General features: G+C 39.5%; 1 protein-coding gene across 2 annotated transcripts in view; it reads left to right on the top strand.

The window, feature by feature from the left end:
• tepsin (TEPSIN adaptor related protein complex 4 accessory protein) overlaps positions 1-24,816 on the top strand; it is a 51,861-nt gene extending 27,045 nt beyond the window's left edge. For both annotated transcript variants that reach the window (XM_068058192.1, XM_068058194.1), the window contains 9 exons: positions 3,824-3,891; positions 5,249-5,333; positions 16,063-16,134; positions 18,513-18,710; positions 19,063-19,231; positions 20,793-20,906; positions 21,707-21,785; positions 22,565-22,699; positions 22,838-24,816. In XM_068058192.1, coding sequence (XP_067914293.1) covers positions 3,824-3,891; positions 5,249-5,333; positions 16,063-16,134; positions 18,513-18,710; positions 19,063-19,231; positions 20,793-20,906; positions 21,707-21,785; positions 22,565-22,699; positions 22,838-23,602 — 1,685 coding nt within the window. In that variant the 3' untranslated portion in view covers positions 23,603-24,816. The remainder of the gene's footprint in view (positions 1-3,823; positions 3,892-5,248; positions 5,334-16,062; positions 16,135-18,512; positions 18,711-19,062; positions 19,232-20,792; positions 20,907-21,706; positions 21,786-22,564; positions 22,700-22,837) is intronic.
• The last annotated feature ends 140 nt before the right edge of the window (positions 24,817-24,956 follow it).

Below are 24,956 nucleotides of genomic sequence, written 5' to 3'. Positions count from 1 at the left end.
CAATTAATACAAAAAAATCTGTCTGACAGCCACCTTGGAATGTCTGTAGGTGGTATTGGCAGACATTTCCGGTATATATCTAAATCATTGATGCATTGTTCAGGTTGACAGTTGCAGACAGTAGCTTTTGATTTAGCAGCTTGGACACTCCCAGTGCTGAAAGTAGCTAGGTTATTGTGTATCATTGTATTTTGTCACGCTTAGCTTCTGTTATGTAAAAATGGAAAAAATCAATGTTGCTTTTATATTTGGAAAAGGGACCTCACCTAATGAAACTAATACAGTTAAAGTGTGCCACTTATCATTTATTCAGCTCCCAGGGTTTATGACTTAAACAAAATGTGATTTTTGCTGCAGTTATTCAAAGAGTGAACTGTACAATTAAAACTTTTAAAGCACTGGCAACTTTCTGAAGCTGAACCAGCCTGTTTGCAATTTTGGTGTCATATTTGACCCCAAGATGAGCCCCCGACCATATATCTGCACCATCACTAAGACTGCCTATTTCCACCTCCATAGCATTGCTCAACTCTGCGCCTGCCTCAGCTCATCTGCTGCTGAAACCCTCATCCATGTCTTTGTTTTCCCTAGATTTGACTATTCGAACACACTCCTGGCTGGCGCCTCTCATTTTACCCTCCATAAACTTGAGGTTATCCAAAACTCTGATGTCATGTCTGAACTCGCGCAAAGTCACATTCACCCATTGCATTTGTGCTTGTGACCTACCACTGGCTCCCGGTTAAGCAATGCCTCAATTTTAAAATTCTTATCCTTATTTTCAAATCCTTACGTGCCCTCACCTCTCCCTATCTCTGTAATCTTCTCCAGCTCCACAACCCTCCAGGGTATCTGTGCTCCTCTAATTCTGGCCTCTTGAGCATCTCCGATTTTAATTGCTCCACCATTGGCAGCCATGCCTTCAGCTGCCAAGGACATAAGCTCTGGAATTCCCTCCCTAAACTTCTCTACCGCTCCAGCTGTCTTTCCTCCTTTACAACCTATCTCTTCGACCAAGCTTTTGACCATCTGCCTTAATATCTTTTTATGTGGCTCTGTGTCGCATTTTGTTAGTGCTCCTGTGAAGCACCTTGGGATGTTTTATTATGTTAAGGGTGCTATATAAATACAAGTTGTTTCTGTTTTACATATTGCGTTTTATATCTGTGAAAAGTAAGATCTGTGAGATTATGTTTATATAGGTGCAGAATTTTTCAGAGATTTTTGAGCTCTTGGTGCTGATGAGCAGAGTACCTGATATGGTATGCAAATATCTGCTGAATAATCAAACCTTCACTGACTGTCAGTTGTCCAATTAAAATGATTACCTGCGATTTGAAGGGGAAAAGGTGGTCAAGGAAGAATTTTTTGACTGGCAAAAGTTGTAACTTCACAGAAAATGAATTATTTCCTCTCCGATTTCAGTTAGATTAATTTAATGTTTGGCCAAGTGAAGATATTCCACAGAAATTACCACCAAGGCTACCATTAGCATTGCTAAAAGGGTGAAAAAAATTTAGGTTTGTCTTGGGTCTTCAGCAATGCCTCCATGGAATTTTGGTGTCCTTACTTTAGAGTTATTCTGAATTGTTGTGCAATAAAGCGCAGATTACACTGTGAAACATGCTTGTTTTCACTTCACAGTTTAGGTAAATTAGATCATTGAATAACAATGATTTGTTGATGAGGTCATAATTACATCTGTTGTGACTATTCACTGTGGTACAGCAATATTGTCAGATTAAACAAGGGGGCCAAAATGTCTTCTAAAAATACATATAAAAACCTATATGAAGATGCTTTGTTATCATGTAAAGGCTTTGAGAAAAAATAATGCTGTATCGAGTGAGGCCATGACTCTCAAAGGGTGAAAGGAGAATCAGTTAGCATAAGAGGAGAATGTGGAAGGATTTTAAAAAAGGTAAATCCATTGGGATCAGATAGAGAGAAACCTTGGGAAGAGTACAGCTTAGTAAAGCGTGGCTACCTGACCCGAACCCGACCAGACCGGATGACGTGTCGGGTTCGGGTCAGGTCTCTCTTCTGGGTCCAGCATTCGGGCTTGGGTCGGGTCGGGCTGGACGTGGACAGTACTGCCTTGCTCCGGGAAGTAATCTTCAAATGAACATTCAGGACGTCAAGGCAGGAAACGTGCAGTCCGGACTCCGCACTCTGCAGTAAAGCCCGGCTATCCGACCAAACCCAACTACCTGTGTCGGGGTCGGGTTGGGCATTTAAAAAAAATGAAAGGACTCTGGGTCGGGTTCGGATTGGCTGTTGTTTGGTCGGGCCCGGGTCGGGTTTTAATTTTATAGCCGAGCCAGGCTTTACAGCCTAGAAAGGGGCATTTTAAGCATATCATTATCAAAAGACAAGCTGAATAAAAGAATAGGCAAGCAAAACTAAAGTTTTTTCAAAAGCTGAGATCAGTCAATGTGAACCATGAAAATAAACTCAAACGTAATAGATCAGAAAAAGGAATGACAAGCCTTGTAAAGAATTTGAACAATGTAGATATGTTTAGGGTCTAAATTCCATTGTTGTATACAATACCTGACTGTTTAACAAGTTGCCTGAAATACTCCCCTCCACAATTTTGGAGGAGGCATTAACCCATTTATTTCAGATTAACTCTCTGCTAAACTAAAAATTATAGACAGTTGCTTCAAGTGTAGGCACACTATTATCCCACAGAGTAATTTCAAAGCTTTAGTGAATATGAACTAAAGGTTAAAGAAAGTACTGAGTAAAATTAGCCAACAGATAGGTATTGGGTTAAACTAAAGCTTAGAAAAAGACAGCTAAATGCCAGGAGTAGTAGTAATCAAAATCTTACTTGGATAATTGTTTTGCAACACACAAAGACATCAAGCAAAATAAACTTCCAGAAGAGAATCTAAATAATGGAAGATCAAAAAAGATATTTAGTTTTGAGAAATGAAGGTCAAACAACATCAACGAGTAAAAAAACCCATTCTATATTACCGTACATTGATAGCTTGACAACAAATAGAAATGTGAAAAGGAAGGTACTGGCTGTCTGAAATTTTTTAAGAGTGACAATATGCTTATTATTTTACGAGCATACATACGAACTAGGAGCAGGAGTAGGCCATTCGGCCCCTCGAGCCTGCTCCGCCATTCTACAAGATCATGGCTGATCTATTTGTGGACACAACTCCACTTTCCTGCCTACCCTTTGACTCCCTTGTTTGTCAAGAATCTGTCTACCTCTGCCTTAAAAACATTTAATGACTGTGCCTCCACTGCTCTCTGGAGAAGAGAGTTCCACAGACTCTCAACCCTCATGAGGAAAAAAATCTCCTCATCTCTGTCTTAAATGGGAGACCCCATTATTTTTAAATTGTGCCCCCTTCTTGCACATGGCTGTTGGAGAATATTTGAGTCTTGAAACTGTACCCTTACAGTCAGACCTTACTATGGACAATCTCAGAATAACCTCCTGCATTTATTTCAAGTGATGATTTGAGAATCTTGGTGCTCAAGTTTATTTCTCGCTTTCATTTTACAACCCTGCATAGCAAATCCCTTTTCCTTATCTGGGTGGGTTTTTTTCATTATCTAAAATTAGCTGTTTATTAAATGTCTTGCCAATTTATGTTCTTAATTTTTTAATTGTGGTGAGTTGAAACACAAATTGCATTAGAGTAGTTATTTTGTTCATGAATAAAACAATAACTCAATGATCAATGTTTTCAGTTATAAGGTCCTTCTCATTCTTGGAATAAATTTCATGCCCCTGACTGTTCTCATTTGTGTAGCTTCTGATTATTTATTGGATTGTTTTGTTTTTTCCTGCTAGTTTTTAGTGGGCCTCCAGATCTGCTTCATGGAAATGCCCTGTACCAGAGGGTGCGAACAACTGCAGAGGTATTTACATTCTAAAGGCTAGGATCAATCAATGTTGTTCGCCAGTCATTTTACAGGCTTTCAAATAACTAATGTTTGAAACTTATAGAATATCAGTTCTGTGCGATGCTGATTAATTTATGTGCATGTTTTGAGAGATGCACAGCAAAGAGTGTCAAAGAACAAAGAACAGTACAGCACAGGAACAGGCCATTTGGCCCTCCAAGCCTGCGCCGATCTTGATGCCTGCCTAAACTAAAACCTTCTGCACTTCTGGGGACCGTATCCCTCTATTCCCATCCTATTCATGTATTTGTCAAGATGCCTCTTAAACGTCGCTATCGTATCTGCTTCCACCACCTCCCCCGGCAGCAAGTTCCAGGCACTCACCACCCTCTGTGTAAAGAACTTGCCTCGCACATCCCCTCTAAACTTTGCCCCTCTCCCCTTAAACCTATGCCCCCTAGTAACTGATTCTTCCACCCTGGGAAAAAGCTTCTGACTATCCACTCTGTCCATGCCGCTCATAACTTTGTGAACCTCTATATCATGTCGCCCCTCCACCTCCGTCGTTCCAGTGAAAACAATCCGAGTTTATCCAACCTCCCCTCATAGCTAATGCCCTCCAGACCAGGCAACATCCTGGTAAACCTCTTCTGTACCCTCTCCAAAGCCTCCACGTCCTTCTGGTAGTGTGGCGACCAGAATTGCACACAACATTCCAAGTATGGCCTAACTAAAGTTCTGTACAGCTGCAGCATGACTTGCCAATTTTTATACTCTATGCCCCGACCAATGAAGGCAAGCATGCCGTATGCCTTCTTGACTAGCTTATCCACCTGCGTTGCCACTTTCAGTGACCTGTGGACCTGTACGCCCAGAGCTCTCTGCCTGTCAATACTCCTAAGGGTTCTGCCATTTACTGTATACGTTCCACCTGCATTAGACCTTCCAAAATGCATTACCTCACATTTGTCCGGATTAAACTCCATCTGCCATTTCTCCGCCCAAGTCTCCAACCGATCTATATCCTGCTGTATCCTCTGACAATCCTCATCACTATCCGCAACTCCACCAACTTTTGTGTCGTCCGCAAACTTACTAATCAGACCAGCTACATTTTCCTCCAAATCATTCATATATACTACAAAGAGCAAAGGTCCCAGCACTGATCCCTGCGGAACACCACTAGTCACATCCCTCCATTCAGAAAAGCACCCTTCCACTGCTACCCTCTGTCTTCTATGACCGAGCCAATTCTGTATCTATTTTGCCAGCTCACCTCTGATCCCGTGTGACTTCACCTTTTGTATCAGTCTGCCATGAGGGTCATGGAGTCCCTGAGCCCAGTGATTAATGTCTCCTTTTCTCTTGGCAGGACTTAGCAAATTTATTATTCTCTGATGCTTTGCCATATCAATGCTCAAGCACTTTGTCTCCTTCCAGATCATACCTGCAGACAGGTAAAACTTGTTGTTCATAACTTTGATAAGATTTGAAATACCTCAAATAATTTTGTAATTCATCCTTCGGATTCTGACATTGAAATAATGCTCTCCCAGTATCTCTAGTCAGCTAATTATCGAATATTATTGGTAGGCATCTTGCAGAAGTCCACAATCTAAGCACCTCGTAGCACATCAGGGAGAGCTAGTTATTCTGAGGCAAGTGGTCGTTTGGGACATAATTTTGGAAATAAGCCTCTTGTTTGTCATTTTGTAGTAATATTATAGAAAATAAAATTTTAAGAATAGAAACAGATGTCTGTTTCCTCAAAATGGTTTGCTTTCTTTTGTTCTTGGGGAAACTAGCTTAGTTAATAAGGTTAATGTACTAAATGTAAATGTCAGTCGCTATGTTTTGAGGGTTTTAATGCTTTGGGATTCAGTAAATTGGTCCCAGTCATTGAATTCAAAATTCGGAGTTGTTTGTGAATTTCTTCATTCTAGAACTGCACAGATTCAGTTGTGGTTTAGTTTTGTTGCATGTTAAAAACTGACTAACTCATAACTATAAAAGTATTGTGGAATATCCAGAAGCTAGGAAATGTTATCTCTCTGTACTTTTACATAAAATCTTTCAAGTTAAGAAATTATTTCAAAGAAATTAAATGGACAAATGCAGGGGTCACCTGTAAATTCTTTTGTTGGTGCTGGATTCTGAAGGTTGTTCAGATAAAAGAGCTCTTTAGAGTCATAGAGTTATACAGCACAGAAGCACTTCGCCCCATCGTGTCTGTGCCGACCATCTAGCACCTAACTATTCTGATCCCATTTTCCAGCACTTGGCCCGTAGCCTTGTATGCTATGGCGTTTCAAGTGCTCATCTAAATACTTCTTAAATGTTGTGAGGGTTCCTACCTCTACCACCTCTTCAGGCAGTGCGTTCCAGATTCCAACCACCCTCTGGGTGAAAAACCTTTTCCTCAAATCACCTCTAAACCACCTGCTCCTTACCTTAAATCTATGCCGTCTGGTTATTGGCCCCTCGGCTAAGGGAAAAAGTTTCTTCCTATCTAACCTATCAATGCCCCTCATAATTTTGTATACCTCAATCAGGTCGCCCCTTCTTTGAACCTGTGGCTCATGCATTTCATGTGAAACTTCCTACCTGAGGGATCGAACTTGAAACAGAATTCTATGGCCAACGGGCACAAGAAGGCTGGACTATTGTCTCAGGACTTTTTCTTTCCTAGTAGGCTGTTCTGACTTTGAGAAATACTGGTGAGAGCTGAAATGAGCTGTATATTACAAAACCCAGTTATCTTTTCTGCAACATTTGGGATTGAAAGAATGGGAATGAAAAGGGACAGATATAGTTAGAATGGGAGATAAACCGAGATATTGTTGCAGAAAGAAAGACATAAATTTTATTTTCCATTTTGTTTCTAAACAAGACCATAGGAAATCTGCTATTGCTATTTTATGTTTTACCTTGAACAGCAGAGATTGTGGAATTCCAGTCAACTGCTTACACTTTATGTATTTGTTTATATGGGGCAAATCTAGCATTAGTTCAGAATGAAAGATCTCGCATCAAGCCATATCAGAAACTAATCCATTCATTCATCCTAATTTAAAGCAAATATCGGAGTTTAGATGTTGCTGCTTAAACTTAAATTGTCTAATGTTTTTAATTGTTTAAATTGTACCTGGTCATGTAAACTGAGCTGAATTAGATAATTAAAGTTAATAAGATTTGAAGAAGAATTCTGTCTTATTTTGTCATTATCTAAGATTTCAACCTTGTGGGATAACTAGGCTTGTCACAGACGAGATGTTGGGGGAAATATCTGTGGCTATCTGGAATACCAATATCAATCAACATTAGTGAAAACAGAAAATGCTGGAAATGCTTAGCAGGTCAGGCAGCAGCTGTGGAGAAAGAAACAGAGCATTGTCTGATTTTTAGTTTGGATTTCCAGCCCTCTCAGTATGTTACTTTTTAATTAACATTAAATTTAATTCTCTTATTGGCTGACTTTTGCCTCTTTTCTGCCATGTATTATTGCAGATTAGAGCATAATTTAAAAAAAGTTAGATTACTTCTGTATGCTCTCCTCTTCCTTCTTCCCTGTATTCTTACTGTATTGAAATCCACATATTGCAGTATATCCTACCCTATCTCGTCTTTTCTGAGGACCATGCCTCCCTCAGCTTTTCCTACTTCTGCAAACTTGCAAATGTCAATGTTGATGCCCTCTAACTGCTGTTTCTGGATTTATATTGCCTTTATTGTTCTTTTGAACCTTATTGGAACTGTGCACTATGGTAATTGATCATTGATCTAGTTTTCTCAGTGATAGGAAAGATGTTGGGAAATAGTTAGAAGCAGATTTTCATGTTTTATTGGTGTTATGGACTGATGGGGAAATAATGTGTGTGACTTCCACTTTTTGCCACCCAACTGACTGTAAGCAGTACTTTTTTTAAATGGTGTTTAGTCCCTGAGTGTTTTTGCCAAATAAACAGACCTCAACAGATTTTCTCCTAAGTTTTAAAAAAAAAAAGAAAGTTAAATTTTTATTTAAACAGCAAAACCCGAATTGTTCACAAACCTTCACCCACTCACTCATTCATGTACACATAAGGATAGATAGATAAAGGAAAAAGGTAAGATGCAATTAAAGTCCCAAGTGGTGTAAGAGTTCGTGGTTTACAGGAACCTGTTGAATCTACCCAGGAGGGAAGTCTTTTCAAAGGTGCAGGCCTGGATGTTTGTAGTATTGAACTTGCTGAGCTGTTGTAGATTTCTCGTGGTTAAAACTTCAGTCCAGAGACTGTGATGGAAATTCCTGGATTACTTTCACAGGTGGGGAGTTTAAAAAAAAAAAAGTCACCTTTTAATTTCTCTTTAGCAAGTTGAAGGATAGTATTAACTGAACTGATCTCTCAGCCTTTTGCTGGAATGTGGCTTTCGGTGCCTTCCTTGGCTGATCTCCCTCTTTTGTCAGAAGGCTACCTTTTAAAGTAAAAACCCTCAAGTTTGAGTTTTGGTCAGGTAACTAAGGTTTCATTCCCCTGTGGTGACCATTCAATGCTCCAGGATATGGGAGCCATTGATGCACTGTGGCCTCTAATTGTAGTCCATTTTTGATAAAGTGGTGTTCTTCGCACCCATTGTGGTGGCCTTGGCCACAGAGACAGGCTGTCTGCAAAATGTCTTTGTTAGTTCATTCCTGTAGAAAGTCATCAATATGTAATGGGCTCCTTTCAATTTCAATGGATTTTCCACAAAGCTAATTTAGACTAGGTTAACAAGTTTCATATTCAGCAGACAAACATGTATATTTCCGGTGGGGTGGGTGGGTTGGGGGGGTTTGATGTATCACCTGACCTCTTCCATTTTGTTGGATAGTCAAGTGCTACAGTTTTTTACTTTTCCATTTCATAATTTCTGCCATTCATTATTTTTGCACAACTCCTTCCAAGCGTGACATCTCCCCACAAAAGGGAAAAAAATGAAAACTTGGTTCTTTTTTTTTTTTGTTGAATCGTGTTTCCCAGAAAGAAAGTAAGAAATAGAGTAGTACACAGATACACGCATTCATTCTGTCCATTCATCAGGATTTCAGCCATGATTTCTTCGCAGGCTTTTTGGTCGTGCATTGTTTTACTTTCTAGATAAGGCATCTGCTATAATGTTGTTCTTCCCAGCTAGATATACAATTTTCAGGTTGAATGGCTGGAGAAGTAAGCTCCATTGAAACAGTCTGGCACTTTTAACTTTGAATTTTTCCAGGAATATTCGGGGTTTGTGGTCAGTGTAGATTTGAATTTCTCGGTGCCCATTTTTGACATAAACCTTGAAATGTTGAAGGGCTAGTAGGACCCCTAATGCTTCCTTTTCTATTGTGGAATATTTTCTTTGATATTTGTTTAATTTTTTTGAGAAATAGCCAATTGGCCTCTCAAGGCCTGATCTGTCATCTTGAAGTAAGACTGCTCCTGGTGAGGTGTCCATAGCCATCTTAAAAGGTTTGTTAAAATTTGGAGCTGCCAATACTGGGTCATTTGTTAAGATCGCCTTCAACTTTTCAATAGCTAGTTGGCACTGCTCTGACCACATCACATTTGCACTTTTCTTCAAGTCAGTTAAAGGTGCAGCTAGGGTGCTGAAATTTGGAACAAATTTTCTGTAGCAACCACACATTCCCAGGAAACGCATTATTTCCCTCTTTGTTTTGGGAATGGAGAAATCTACCAGAGCTTGCACTTTTCTGCCCTTGGCAACACCTGACCTTGCTCTACAATGTGGCTTAAATAGGTTACTTTAGCCTTAGTGAATTCGCTCTTTGCTAAGTTGGCCAGTAAGTGAGATTTCTGTAAACCCTTAAAGAGGTCTCTTAAATGGTTCAAGTCGTCTTTCTGGGTGTCACTGTAAACTAACAGGTCATCCAGGTAGATGACACAGTTGTTTAAACCAACTACCACCTGGTCCATTAATCTCTGGAACGTGGCTGGGATATTTTTCAGACCGAATGGCATTAATGTGCATTGAAGTAAGCCGTCAGGCGAGACAAATGCTCAGATTTCTTTTGCTTGGGTGGTCTTGGGAACTTGCCAGCATACTTTGAGTAGATCCACTTTACTAATGTGGGTGGAGTTTCCTACTCAGTTGATGCAGTCCTCAATATGGGGGATTGAATAGGAATCTGTTCTTTTTACTGCGTTGACTTTGTGGTAGTCAATGCAAAGTCTGGTTGGTCTGTCGGGTTTGGGTACAAGTACAATAAGGGATCTCCAGCTGCTTTGGCTGGGTTCAATTAAATCGTTGCTCAGCATGTATTGGACTTTCTTGCAGACCTGAGCCAATTTATCAGGGCTCAGTCTGTATGGGTTCTGTTTTATAGGTGGGGCCTCTCCTACCTCTCCATGTATTGTTAAGGATTGTGCCACCTAGTTTGTCTCTACAAATGTCCTCTAACTCCTTTAGTTGTGTTGTTGGGTCCTGACTCTGCTAGTCAGAATGATAGTCCAATATGGTGTTTAGTCTCCTTAATATTCTGTATTTTTCAATTTTACATTGGGGGTTCAATTTGAGAACTTTCTGGGTTGCCTTTCTCGCCTAGTTTGCCAGGGCTGTTCTCCTCTACTGCTCTTGCTGCCTGACACACACTTGCTGGTCTGTCTGATTCCTGACTGTGGTATTATTTTAGCATATTGATGTGGCACAGTCTTTGCTTTTTCCTCTGGTCTGGGGTATTAATCAAGTAATTCAAGTCATTCACCTTTTTCCTTATACTGTATGAGCCACTAAATCTGGCTTTTAGGGTTTGCCTTGTAATGGTAACAGTACCAGGACCTGGTCCCCTGGTTTAAATTCTTGAACTGAAGCTTTTTTATCGGCCTGCTTTTTCATATTTTCTTGAGAGATTCTAAGGTGTTCTCTCGCTTCTGCACAGGCTTTAAAACTCTCTCCTGAAAGGTGGACATGTAATTTAGCAGTGAGCTTTCCTCCCTTTGATCCAGGAATTTTTCTTTGTTCAATTTTAGGGGGCTTCTCACTTCATGTCCAAAAATCACTTCGAATGGCCTGAAGCCTGTGGATTTATTGGGGAATCCCTGGTAGCAACAGCTGAAATGTTAAGCCCTTTGTCCCAATTGTGGGGGTATTCACAACAATAGGTTCTGAGTATGTTTTTTCGGGTTTGATGGTATTGTTCCAGAGCCCCTTGTGATTGCGGGTGAGATGCTGAAGACTTCAGCTGGCCAATTCCAAGGTTGTGCATGACCTCTTGGAACATTAGGGACATGAAATTTATTCCCTGATTGGACTGAATTTCTTTGGGCAGCCCTTATCAGGTGAAAAGCTAGATCAGGCCCTCGACTATGGCTTTAGTGGTAATTTTCCTCCAGGGTATGGCTTCTGGGAATTGTGTGGCCATATCCATGATGGCTAGGAGGTATTGGTAACCTTCCTAGTTTTGGGTAGCGGTCCCAGGCAATCGACAAAAACTCTGTTGAAGGGTTCCTCGAAAGCAAGGATGGGGATTAGTGGAGCCGGCTTGATAGTATGTTGTGTTTTCTTAACAACCTGGCAGGTATGGCAGGTCCTACAAAATCTAACCACATCCTTGTGAATTTGAGGCCCATAAAAATGTTGGATTATCCGGGCCTGAGTCATTCTGATACCCACTTGCCCAGCCATAGGGATTTCATGGGCAACCTGCAGGATCTCCCTGCGATACTGAGGGAGGACTAAGATTTCGAGGACCACTTTCCACTCTTCCTCTCCAGGTTGCAGTGGAGGTCTCCATTTCCTCATGATTATTTCATTTTAAAAATTATAGCACTTAGGCATTTTTTCTGCCTCTGCCTCAGAACAGGCGGTCTGTGCTATTCTTTTTAAATCTGGGTCTGCCTGCTAGGCTTCCATTAAAGAGGGTCTACTATATACCTCCTTTTCTTCCCCTAAATCTCCAAAAAATGTTTCAGCCAGCCAGACCATCTGACTGAATTCTGGGCTCAGCTCTCTCTGGTGGAACTTGCTTAACCATGGACCTGGTTACTACACAGTCGCCGAATATTCCAGGGACGTCCTCCTGTATTTGTTCTGTCTCCTTGGCCTCATTTGGCTGGTCTAAGACCACTGGGGCTGCTACCACTTTAAACCCAGCCAAATCATTGCCAAGTAGCAAATCTTTTCCGACCATATGCAGACTAGGGGCAATCCTTACAGTAGCAGGTCCAGAAACTAGGTCACACTGCAAGTGGACCCAATACAAGGGCACTGATGTATCCTTCAGTGCATTTTACCAGAACTTTTGCCTTGAGAACGCTCTCCAGTGGAAAAGACATGCCTTTACCCAGCATTAAAGATTGAGTTGCACCTGTATTTCAGAGCAGGACAGTGGATTTGCCTGTCGCATTAGACGGGTATGGGGACACCTTTCCCTTTAAAACAAAACCCTGCTAACTTTCAGGAATCTTTTCTACTTCTGCCGTACCTTTGGCGGTATTCTTTAAGAGGTTCATTACCGTGGTTAGGGCCACAAGCTTGTCTGTCTGCTTCGGCACCCTTTTCTAGGCTGGCCTTGTGAACTACAAAATTTAACTTCCAGCAGTCAGCTTTCACATGCCCTGCTTTACTGCAATGGGAATACACAGGTCTGTGGAAGACACCTACCTGCTGCACATTCTTTCCTTACTGTCGGAGGGCTTCCTGAATTCTCTCTTTTGGTTTCTCTTTTGCTAGTGCCTCATCTTTTGTCACTATCCCACTTTCTGTCCTTCTTGAACCTCTGGGAAGTATTGTGAAAAGGGTTTCCCCGTGTTAAGGGTTTATGAGTAAGCTCATTGTTGTCTGCCATCGCAGCAGCTTCTCTCACCCTTGTAATTCTTTGCTCCTCAATATGGGTTCTCATATTAATGGGAATGCTATTTTTGAATTCTTCTAATAGAATTATCTCTCTCAAATTTTCATAGGAGAGTTCTAATTTTAGAGATCGTATCCAGCAATCAAAAGCCATGTGTTTAATTCTTCCAAATTTGATAAAAGTTTGGGCAGGTCTTTTCTTAGCATTTCTAAATTTTTGCCGATAGGCTTCAGGGACCAACTCGTATGCATTTAATATCGCAGTTTTAGTCGGGTCATAGTCAAAAGAGCTCTCTTCCGACAACCGAGAAAAAGCTTTGCGAACCCTACCCACTAACCCGCCTTGTAAGAGGAGAGTCCAATATTCTTTTGGCTGTTTTAGCCTAGTAGCTATTTTCTCAAAGGAGATAAAATAAGAGTCGACCTCCTCATTAAATTTTGGCACTAGTTGTGAATGTCTCAAAGTCAAAGTTCAGTTCTGAATGCTGGTGGCATTCTCACCTTGTGCTTCCAGTCTTTCTACTTGCAGCCTATCTAACTCATACTTTGTCGCCGCCGCCTCTCTTTCCTTCTGCAATTGCACCTCCTCTCTTTCCAACTGCATCTCTTTTTTCCTCTCCTTCTGAAACTGCATCTACTCCCTTTTCAACTGAATTCTAGCTATTTTTTTTCAGATTTGTTCCATGCTTGCTGCTTCTGGTTCGGGGGAAAGATTAAAATGGCTAGCTACATTCTTCAGTATTTCAGGTTTTTTTGTTTTTTGCTTGTAAGTGACTCCCACGTGGGCAGCTATGGCTTTTAAATCTTCAATACTTAATTGATTTAAAGTACTTGTCCCTGCTCTACAAACACTTGGAACATCAAAGGTGGCCATGTCTTTAGTTTCTAGCACCATAGAGAAGAAAAGAATATGAAAAAACTTGCTCATTCAGTTTTCCGCAGTTTTAGAGGTCAATTTTCCTCTCGTTTCCAAATCTCTTGTTTAATCTTAATGTTCCAAATTCCAGCTCAGAGCCCCAATTTGTTACGGACAGATGGGGAAATGGTGTGTGTCTTCTACTTTTCACCTCCCAACTGACCGTAGTTGCTATTTTTCTTTTAAATGGTGTTTAGTCCCTGAGTGTTTTGTTTGCCAAATAAATAGTGTTATGACACGACCGCTCAGGACAAAGCCCCAAATCAAAATATATGATCCTGTTTGTGGTGGGAGCAACGCACTGTCAATTCAGTCCCGTCACTTCACAGGTCGCATAAGATATTTCTTATTTTACCCAAATCAAAGAAAGCCTCAGCTGAATTGAATAATCTAGTAATCCCCGAATGAGGTGAACCAAACCAGATATCTTTAGATATTAACAAATTAGCTGTTTATTAGAAAAACTAAAAAAAAAACTGAAACACTACGAAGATAAACAAATATCTAAAAATAGAAATAACAGTAAAAGTCCTTGCAGATTTACGCTTCCTGACTAACAGTCCTCTGATTCAAAGTCTACTTGCAATCTTCAGGGTCTGATGAGTAAAAGAAAACAGTTCTTTATCAATAGGCCATTCAGTAATTCAGTTCAATATTTGAAGCTTCAAGTTCTTCTTTCCAGCGATGACCATAGCTGATCAACAATTCGCAACCACTTTCAAAAGAATCAATCTGGCTTAACTTTTAGAATTTTGAGAGGTAAAAATAAACAGTTTAAATTGACTGAGAGATCACCCCTATTTCCTTCAGTACATGCTGGCAGAACAGTCTGTCTCAAACTGTTTTTATCCAGCTAGTTTCAAAGTTAAACAGCAACATTGAATATCCTGTTCTCTGTCTCTGGTTGTATCCAGGGCAACCAAGATGCACTTTCACTTGGTAACTTCTGAGACTTGCTGCCTTAAAGAAGTATTGATCTCTTACAGCCTTAAAGGCACACCACTTAGTTCCCGAAAAAAAACCAACAGGATCATGACAACAGATAGTGACAGATTTTCTCGTAGGTTTTTTAAAAAAAGGAAGGTTAAATTTTTATTTAAGCAGCAAAACCTGAATTGTTCACAATCTTCACCCACTCTCTCACACACGCACACATAAGGATAGATAGAAGCAGGAAACGGGTAAGATGCAATTTAAGTCCCAAGTAGTGTGAGAGTTTGTGGTTTACAGAAACCCGTTGAATCTTCCAGAGAGGAAAATCTTTTCAAAGGTGCAGGCCTGGATGTTTGCAGTATTGCACTTGCTGAGCTGTTGTAGATTTCTCGTGGTTAAAACTTTAGTCTGGAGATGGTGATGAAAATTCCTGCTTTATTTCTGCAGGTGGGGCGTTTTAAAGAAAAAGTCACCTTTTAATTTCTCTGCTGCAGCAGGTTGAAGGATAGTATGAGTAGCAGGGCATCTTACTTAGCTGAACTGATCTCAGCCTTTTGCTGGAATGTGGCTTTTGTTGTCTTCTTTGCCTGATCTCCCTCTCTTTCCAGAAGGCTACCTTTTAAGGTTAAAAAAAACCTTCAAGTTTGAGTTTTGTTCAGGTGACTAAGATTTAATTCCCCTGTGGTGACCAGGATATGGGAGTCATTGTTGCATTATGGCCTCTGATTGTAGTCCATTTTCGATGAAATGTTGTTCTTCACACCCATAGTGGTGACCTTGGCCAAGGAGACAGGTTGTCTGCAAAAAGTCTTTGTTAGTTCATTTCTGTAGTTGAGAGTCATCAATATGTAATGGGCTCCTTACAATTTCAATGGTTTGTCCCTAAAGCTAATTCTGACAAAATTAACAAGTTTCATCTTCAGACAAACGTATATATTTACATTGCAGGAGAGGGGGGGAATGTAGCACCTGACTGCTTCCATTTTGTTGGATAGTCAAGTGACAGTTTTTTTTTACTTTTTCATTTCATAATTTGTTCATTGTTTATTTCTTCACAGCTCCTTCTGAGTGTGACATTGGCCAATGCAAAATTAACTTGAGATTACTTTTAAATGTTTCATTGACATTGTATCAAGCCTGTTATAATGTGTAGAACTTTGATTCTATTCCTTGTTTCCTATTGATGATAACTCAGTGGATGGGTTCCCAAATGTTGGTATTTCAGAGGGTATTGTATTCAGTGATTAAGCTGACAACTGAAATTGCCTAACCTCTGTTTCTTTAAAGGAGAAAATTTCCCAGGCATCCTTTAGCTTCCCAAATATTCAGTATTGTTTAGTTCATAAGAATGATTAGATAAAGCAAATGTTTAAACTCACTTGAGTTACAAATGATATAAGTTTAAGATACTTCAAGATCAAATACTACCTCAGCATTGCAACTGAGTATACATTTATAACTATAATGCCATGCGAAGATTATTGGAATTAATTTGGAAGGTAATTTTTGATGCTTGTTTTCTATAGGAATGGGTTCAAATTCTTCATCTGGCTGCACAATGCAAGGCTTTGGATACGCAGCAGGGAAAATGCCTTCAGGTAAGTGCAGAAACAGATCTACGTCTGAGTCCTCCAGTATGTCTAAAGAAATGCAGTCAGTGATTCAACCATGAATTGTGTATTCAGTTGTCTACATTACAAAAAACCTGACATGGGATCCATTTCTTGATGATTAGGTTAGGTGATGATTGGAGTGAGGCCCAGCTTGGGTTACTTCAGCTGCAATTTATAAGGATATCTCTGATTGTGCTGTTGCAGACATATATCTACTTGATTCTTCTAGTTTGGATATTTTGCCCAGTCTGCACCTGTCTTTTTTTTGAGTTTTTTTTTTTACAAAATTGTAATCTCTACCATGCAATTATTGTTAGGTTAGGGATTTTCACTTTTATTTAAAGTGACTGTTGTTCTGTGGCATAATTCTTTCTCTTTGTCGAGGCTGCACTCTGGCATAGCAGATTGCCTGCCTTTTATACAACTTGCCCGATTTTCAGTCCATCCAGGTAGTGAAGATGAAAATTTGCCCGTGTATTTCTTATCCAGGTTTGTCATTTCAGTTCAAATTGAAAAGGTTTCAAGTAATTTATCAGAAGTAGCAAAACCAGCATTTCCTTCAAGGTTGATTCCTAGAGCCACCTCTTACAGCCAAACTGAATTGTTAGGCAGTTTTAAGTATTTCAAATTTTTACCTTTTTTTAATTCGTTCTTGGGATATTAGTGTCATGTTGCCCATCCCTAATTGCCCTTAAGAAGGTGGTGGTGAGCCTCCGCCTTGAGCCCTCTGCAGTTCATGTGATATAGATGCGTCCACAGCACTTTATTTCAGTAGCGGTTTGATGCAGATGAGTGGCTTGCTACACCATTTCAGAGGCTGGTTAAGAGTCAACCGCAATGATGTGGATCTGGAGTTGCATGTAGGCTAGACTGGGTAAGGACGACAGATTTCTTCCTCTGAAGGACATTCGTGAACCAGATGAGTTTTTATGACAATCCAGTAGTTTTATGATCATTATTAATGAGACTAGCATTTTATTCCAGATTTATTAATTCAATTTAAATTCCCCCAGCTGCCACGGTGGGAATTGAACTCATGTCTCCAGAGCATTTGTACAGGCTTCCGGATTGCTCGTCCAGTAACATTACCACTATACGACCATCTTCCTGACTGCCTACAGAAAATTGTAATCGCTGCCGTGCAATTGTTATTGTCTGCAAGATTCTGTTAGGGTTTTTCACTTTTATTTAAAGTGATTTGTTCTGTGGGGTAGGGAGGTTAGGAAAATTGTCCATTTTTGTTGTATTACACACATTTCCTGTCAAATAGTGACAAGACGATATTGGTGTACCTGTATAGTGATCAAAATGTTTTACATCCAGAAATGATGCTGAAAAAGGAAATAGCACTTTACCAAATATATGTTCTATCTGGTGTATTTTAGAATTCTGTTGCCCTTGTATTGTTTATATGGGGTTAGCTAGAGTTTATCCTGTATAAGAACCAGAAAACTAGAAGTATCTGCCTAAACTTTATTTATGTGCAGTTTTTGTTATTAATATTCTCCTATTAAAGGAATTTATTTGTGTCACTAGTTAATCTACTACTAATAAAGACAAACTATGAACTTTCGCTATATTTTAACTAGAAAAGATGGGTAAGTTTTTTTTTAAACGAGACAAGGCACCTGGGAGAAACAGCTTTGTAGCTGTGTGATTGGCACATTGATCATTCTCCCTGCAACTTTTCAGTGTTATTCAGAAACACTGATTTGTGAAATCAGATGTGAAAAGGAGCCTATTGTATTTGACCATGGTCTAGTTACAAATGACCTTGAATTGTGCTGCAATAGGTAGGAGTTTTATATATTTATATTAAGTACATATACTTTCAATTGATTAGTAGAAACCTTTGGTTGAAATTAGGATGTGTACGCATTTAGAGGAGTCTTCTACCAGCAATAGCCATTTGATATTAGTTGTGGCTTTGAGATCCAGTTGGAATGATATCAGATATTGCAGGATGGTTTGTTGACCACAAGTTGTTCCACAAGTAAAAGATCTGTTTTACACTAGTCTTAACAGTGTCCTCAGCAGTACATTCTTTAATTAGATAATGTACCTCTGATGTATAGGCCCTAGGGATGGGTAACACTGCAAAAATAAATGTTTCCCTATGCACAAATTGGGGACAGACTAAAAAGTTGCTTCATGTTACTAGATTTATGTTAAATGGGAATGGCCATACCAGAAAAATATAGATTGGAATGTAGTAAAATTGTGCTTTTCTAACATTTGTATATGTGGATTAATCGACACTGTCCTTGTGTCAGCCTGTTGCCTGTGCAGTACCATGTGCTTATTACCAAGTTTGGCTGCTAAATCATAGTTGCAATTAAAAATAATGTTTATATTATTGTCAGGTTCTGCCAGTGATGCAATTCTTAATAAGATACAGAAAGCAGCAGAAGCTGTAGCAAATGCAGTACTTCCTCAAGAATGCCCCAAAAATCGTGGAAACCATTATCGTGGTGAGGGCTACCAGCCAGTATTGTCAACCTCGTCTGAAGTAAAAGAAGTGAAACCAGTTCCTAAAAGTCCTGTTGCTTTGCACACAAAAGGTAAGTTAGTCTTCGGGGGTTAGAGTGGGTTCATTCATACATGAATTATGTGCATTTGAATAATGCACTGCTGGACAAATTTAAAGGACTGTGAGGTAATTTCCTCTCTGTTTCTCATCCTTCCCCCATGGTACAAGCGAACTTGGATTTCTTAATCTAAAAATTAAATAGAAGAATTTAATTTTTTTCACTGCCTTTGATTAAACTAAAGTGCTAACTTGACTTTAAACAAAGGTAAAAAGCGAACTCGAAAGTACTTTAGAAAACTTTAGAAAATGACACACACAGGAGGAGCAGGGTTTGCTTTGGTTTTACTTTGGCTTTGATATCATTGACTTTTTTTCCGTTACAGCGATTCATCATCAACCTGGTCTGCCAGGGGGAGGCTGGGAAGAAAATGACAGTGGGCACAGTTCCCAGAATTCCTCACAGACCAATTATATCTCAGATGGCAGCAATAGTAAAGCAGGTACAGACAGCCAATCAGGAGGCAGCAGGGAAAGCGGAGACTTGATGGAAAGGTAAAAGTATATGAACATTTAACAGATGACTAATGAGCTAATTTAGTGCCAGACTATAGCTAAGTTAAATACAAGTACAAACTTGTGCATTTGAAGTGGAATTAACTTCTGGTCACAGTGCAACAACATATACATTTAAGAACATTAAAAAGGTACCAATTAGATGTGTGGGAACGTAAAAGCTTGCTGAAAGAGTTTCTTGTCTGCACTGAGAATTGTGTATAGTGAATTGGGTTTCTGCTTTATTCTGGTCTTTGTATGAAAATTTTGAACCTGTTTCAGCTCATTGCCTTTAATCAGTGTCTGAATAGGTTTCCACACAGTATTGAAAATTAGAATGGGCAGAAGCTCAGTACAGTGTGTATATATAAAATGCTAAAAATCTCCATAGTTAGAACAACTTCATTTTTAGTAGTGTATCAGATTGCTGATCCGCCATCCAGTACTGGATGAGCAGAAATTTCTCCCAAATAAATATTGGGAAAACTGAAGCCATTGTTTTCGGTCCCAGCTTCAAATTCCGTTCCCTAGCTACCGATTCCATCCCTCTCCCTGGCAACAGTCTGGGATTAAGACAGTCTGCTTGCAACCTTGGTGTCACATTTGACCCCAAGATGAGCTTCCGACCTCGTAATCGTGCCATCATTAAGACTGCCTATTTCCACCTCCGTAACATGCCCGACTTCACCCCTATTGCAGCTCATCTGCTGCTGAAACCCTCATTCATGCCTTTGTTACCTCTACACTTGACTATTCCAATGCACTCCTGGCTAGTCTCCCACATTCTGCCCTCTGTAAACTTGGTCATCCAAAACTCTGCTGCCCATGTCTTAACTTGCACCAAGTCCTGTTCCCCTATCACACCTGTGCTCACTGACCTACATTGGCTCCCGGTCAAGCAACGTCTTGATTTTAAAATTCCCATCCTTGTTTTCAAATCCCTCCATGGCCCTCCCTATCTCTGTAATCTCCTCCAGCCCCACAACCCTCCAAGATATCTGCACTCCTCTAATTCTGGCCTCTTGCTCATCCCTGCTTTTAATCACTCCACCATTGGTGGCTGCGCTTTCAGTTGCCTAGGCCCCAAGCTCCGAAATACCCTCACACCTACCTCGCTTTCTTCCTTAAAACCTACCTCTTTGACCAAGATTTTGGCCATCTGTCCTAATATCCCTTTTTGTGGCTTGGTGTCATACTTTATAATTCTCTTGTGAAGCACCTTGGGATTTTGTATTACGTTAAAAGTGCTATATAAATATAAGTTGTCATTATAGTGGTAATGTTTTCTGAATTTTGTGTGTTGATGAGTTAATTATACATGTATGCATTTAAAAGTTCAGTTGTTAAGTTGTAACTTGATTTTACAGTGGTTCAAATACTATATTAAGCACGTCCGTAGCCAACTTCTTACTTAGTTAAAATTGCTTTTAACACAGAGGACAGCGAATGTTTTGGTCTCCTTCCAAGACAGACAAGACCATAACTTGAATTTGTTTGAAATGTTTTGAAGATTTAAATTGTGTTATGAAATTGATAGCTGTCTTTGATTTCTGTTCAATAGAGTCGAATCAATAAACCTGAATGACTGCATACAGGAAATAACCTTGGTAAATAACCTGACCCAAGGATCTAAAGTATTTCTGACTAGAGATGAAATGCAACATTTTATCAAAGAGTGAGTATGATTCTATTAATGAACCATTTGATCAAAACCCACTTAGTGAATTTCTGCGATAAGTAACCACCAGCAGACTTTTAAATTTCTGACATACACCATAATGGATGATTGGTTGAAAACTGTAATGTCCATAAGATGAAAATCCAGGAATACAGTCCTTAAGTCTTAACTGATTGAATTTTTGAATAATAGCTTTAATAAGACATTTTGAATGACTTTTCTTAAGGAAACTCTCTGGAGTAAGGCCTGTCCTGAAATACTTCTGTCAAAAAGAAACCAATAAAGTACTCTCGGTGATGTGGGCCTCAACATAGCTTCCAAAGTTGGCATCCTGGAGATTGCCCACTGTGCTAAACTATTTAAATTTTGATTCACATTGCAACTGCATTCCCCTCTGCCACATTATTATTAAAACCAATGATACCATCAAAATTGTGGAATCTCTTAATTAGGCAGTGCAAATAGCTTGATCCGAGGTGACCCGATGCTTCTGAGGAATCAAATCAGTTATAACCTGATGAATGGCTACTTACAGAAAAAGTATTTAACTAACAAACTTACATATGAAAATGACAGAAAAAGAACAGCTAGTCCATCAAGCCTGTTCCATACTGTCCTGGTACAACTTATGCATTCCTCCATCTGCCATCACTACTTGTTGAGGAAAAATGTAACTAAAGATGTTTTTCAGCATTATCAACTTTCCTGTTGAACAGTTTTAAACTTCATTCTGGGACACCATTTATTTCTTGTAAAATTCATTTTGCTATAATTAACTATCTTCTTACCAAATTCAGGTGTGGATTACTCAACTGTGAAGTGGTCGTGGAGCTTCTCAATGAAAAACTAAAGGACCCCTCCGATGCTGTCAACATGGTATTTTCTGTGCAAGCTATTTTAATTTCTGTTAGAGGTTTCGTAGCAACTCATTATGCTCGAAGCACTTTGAAATGTGGCATGAGATGAAGGCAAGTCTTCCTTTTTTTTTTTCAGGCTTGCTAAGATAGCGGTGATCCCTGGGATTTGACACTCAGTACTGAATATTTCCAATTCTCTAAAAATTATATTAGTGAGGTAGTACAGTGCCAGCATCTGCTAAGATAGAAAACTTAAATATCCCACAGTTTATATATAATAAAAGATGGTCAGGTTAATCTACAGACAGAAGTTAGTTTTGTTCACATATATGGAAGAGGAGTAAAAAGATATGCCAGAATCATTTATTAAAAAAAAAAATTTCCTCTAACAAGGGCTCAAAGCAAATGGATAACACTAAATCTCTCCCTGGTGGTATGGAGTTCCTGGATTTCATTCACAAAAGCAAAGGGACAATCGTGACTGCTTTGCAGCTGCATTGCTTTGGGCTGTTAGTTTTCCATGAACTTAAAAGAACCACTGTCTCCACTAACTCATGAAAAGCTCCTATGAAAGTTGAAGTTCTTCCTGAACATAGTTATTGTTTAGACTGAAATTGGTAGACTTGGATCTTCACAGACATCTTGGATTCCACAACTCGTTTATTTAAAAACCTCAGTAGTTTGTTCACAGGCAAGTAGTAGCAGATGTACAGCCTTTAATAGTTGTGTCTGTATACTATATTTAGAGGAACTTGTTTTGCCCTTTTTTATAATATATTTTTGTTTTTTTTCTTGTAGCGGTCAATGAGCATTCTCTCCACCCTAATGTGCTCTGACCTGTTATCACATGACCAGATATTTGCAATTACCCACAAGTGCTTGCAGCAGTTGAGTGAGGGTGGACCAGGGCCTGTGACCAGTCGAGCCACTAAGGTAAGTTATTTGTCAAAATCATCTCTCTTCCTGTGGTTAAGAATGTTTTCTTTCAAAACTTTTCAGAAGAGATGCCCAGGTACAGTCATCAAAGGTACCAGATAACATTAACATTTTATTCATTTTTTTTTTTTAAAGATTCTGAGGCAGTTTCAGACTTTGGATGGGAGTAAGCCAGTAACTCTGGGTTCAGCATCGGAAATCGCTCTGTCTGTTTCCAGTCACACATTGTCATGTAATGCTGTGGTACCTTTAACCAACATCACTTCAGGGCTGAAAGTGAAAACGTTGATTCAACCATTGCAATTTCATGCTGGGTCAGAGAAGACTTTACTATTAGAGAACCACCAGGGATCATCACTGTATTTACCTCCATTATCACCAGGAAGCTCAATCTCTCAGGAAAACCAGGGCCTGCTATCTCCATCTCTTTCAGCATCAGAAGTTAAAGCTCAACACACAATAAAAGTGACTGAAATTTCATCCTATGCAATGAATACTGAAAAAAGGCAATCATGTTTGGAAATACAAACTGTAAACCCATGCGCATTCCCTTCTACAACTGAGCAAAATTTCCATTGTGGACAGCACAACCAAATAACTGTAGAACCCAAGCTACAATCCATACAGTGCCAGAGCACTGGTTCTGAGGACACAACAGACAGTAAACTCTCTCTGTTTGCCGACATGGTTCTTGTGGCGCATGAAGCACCTGCTCCATTTCTGAAGCCCGTTCTTAACCGAGTATCATCTGGAGAAAAGCACGCATTAGCAGAACAGAATAAAATATTCAGTACTACTGAGGTGAAGATTCTGCATGGTAACCTGGGACAGACTGGATCTAAATGTAACCAACCATCTGTATTCTCATTTCTTAATACATCCTCTTCACACAGTGTCTGAGTTCTTGTGTCTGCTCAACCATGAACCAAAATGAAACTAGTATTGCACTTCAACACACGTTATTTTAGCTTCTGTTCCTGCTCAGACACAAACATAAACAGACGAATGCCTTACCTGCGAATCAAAATTCTGAATCTGGTATTTGTAGTGATATCAGAGACACACACTATCAAGCAGTCAACAAGAGAACAAAACTGGTGGCTTAAGGTGAGTCACTATTGAATCCAAATGATGAAATTTGTGCCTTCAAACCAACCACAATGGCAATTTTAAATGTGAACAAAGAAAATTACAGCACAGGAACAGGCCCTTTGGCCCTCCAAGCCTGCGCCGATCCAGATCCTCTATCTAAACATGTCGCCTATTTTCTAAGGGTCTGTATCTCTTTGCTTCCTGCCCATTCATGTATCTGTCTAGATACGTCTTAAAAGACGCTATCATGCCCGCGTCTACCACCTCCGCTGGCAACGCGTTCCAGGCACCCACCACCCTCTGCGTAAAGAACTTTCCACTCTTTAAGGTGTATTTAAGGTGGCAGTTTAACATTCAATTTGTTTGTAAAACCATAATTGATTGGATATCATACATTCTTCCACATATTATTCAGGAACAATATGTTTGTGGTATGCAAGTTGCCATTTTATATCAATGAAATTGGAAAGAATTTAAAATATATATTTTATTTCACATAACAACTAAAGCATGCTTTGAAAGAATGAGATACTAAAAGCTATATATAAAAAAAAAAAGTACAAGCGCAGATTTCAATGAGTTAATTGTGCTTCCAACTTGTCATTTTTGCAACTGCTGTGATCATGTTGGTTAGCTCCTTAATGCAGGTGTGTGAAAATGAAACAAAATTCAATTCTGAAAAAGACTCTGCTTATAACAGGTGTCTGCCTAATCAAATTGACAAAGAATGGTTTCACTCACTATTATAAATGCTGCTGATGAATAAAAGTACCATCTTTAATGTTGCATTGAAAGTTGTTGTATCTTACTTTTCTGTTTCACAGCTGTTTTACTTAAAGCCAGACCAAATTGTGTGCCAGTGAGATGTCACAGCCAAAGATGAAAATTAATTATCTTGAAGAGTGAAATTGAATCTGAATTTTTGGAGAATGCATAAGGGAAATAATGCTAATATATTCCTAGAGTTTGCCATTTTCAGAGCTGTCAACATCCCACGAATGAATAAAAAAAAACTAAGAGGAGTGCCCTTGTGTGAATGTATTCAATAGATTCTTTTGTGGTACCTGAATGACAAGTTCATAATGTATTTGGCTGTAAATTGGTACTAAGAGCTGGCAGGATCAGGGTCCAGGCTCCTAAATTAATTTGTTTGTCTCGAGTT

Source organism: Heterodontus francisci, chromosome 26, assembly GCF_036365525.1.
Source record: "Heterodontus francisci isolate sHetFra1 chromosome 26, sHetFra1.hap1, whole genome shotgun sequence".
NCBI classification, from domain to species: Eukaryota; Metazoa; Chordata; class Chondrichthyes; order Heterodontiformes; family Heterodontidae; genus Heterodontus; species Heterodontus francisci.
Note: the sequence above shows the minus strand (reverse complement) of the source record. Positions and strands in the feature narration are given on the sequence as shown.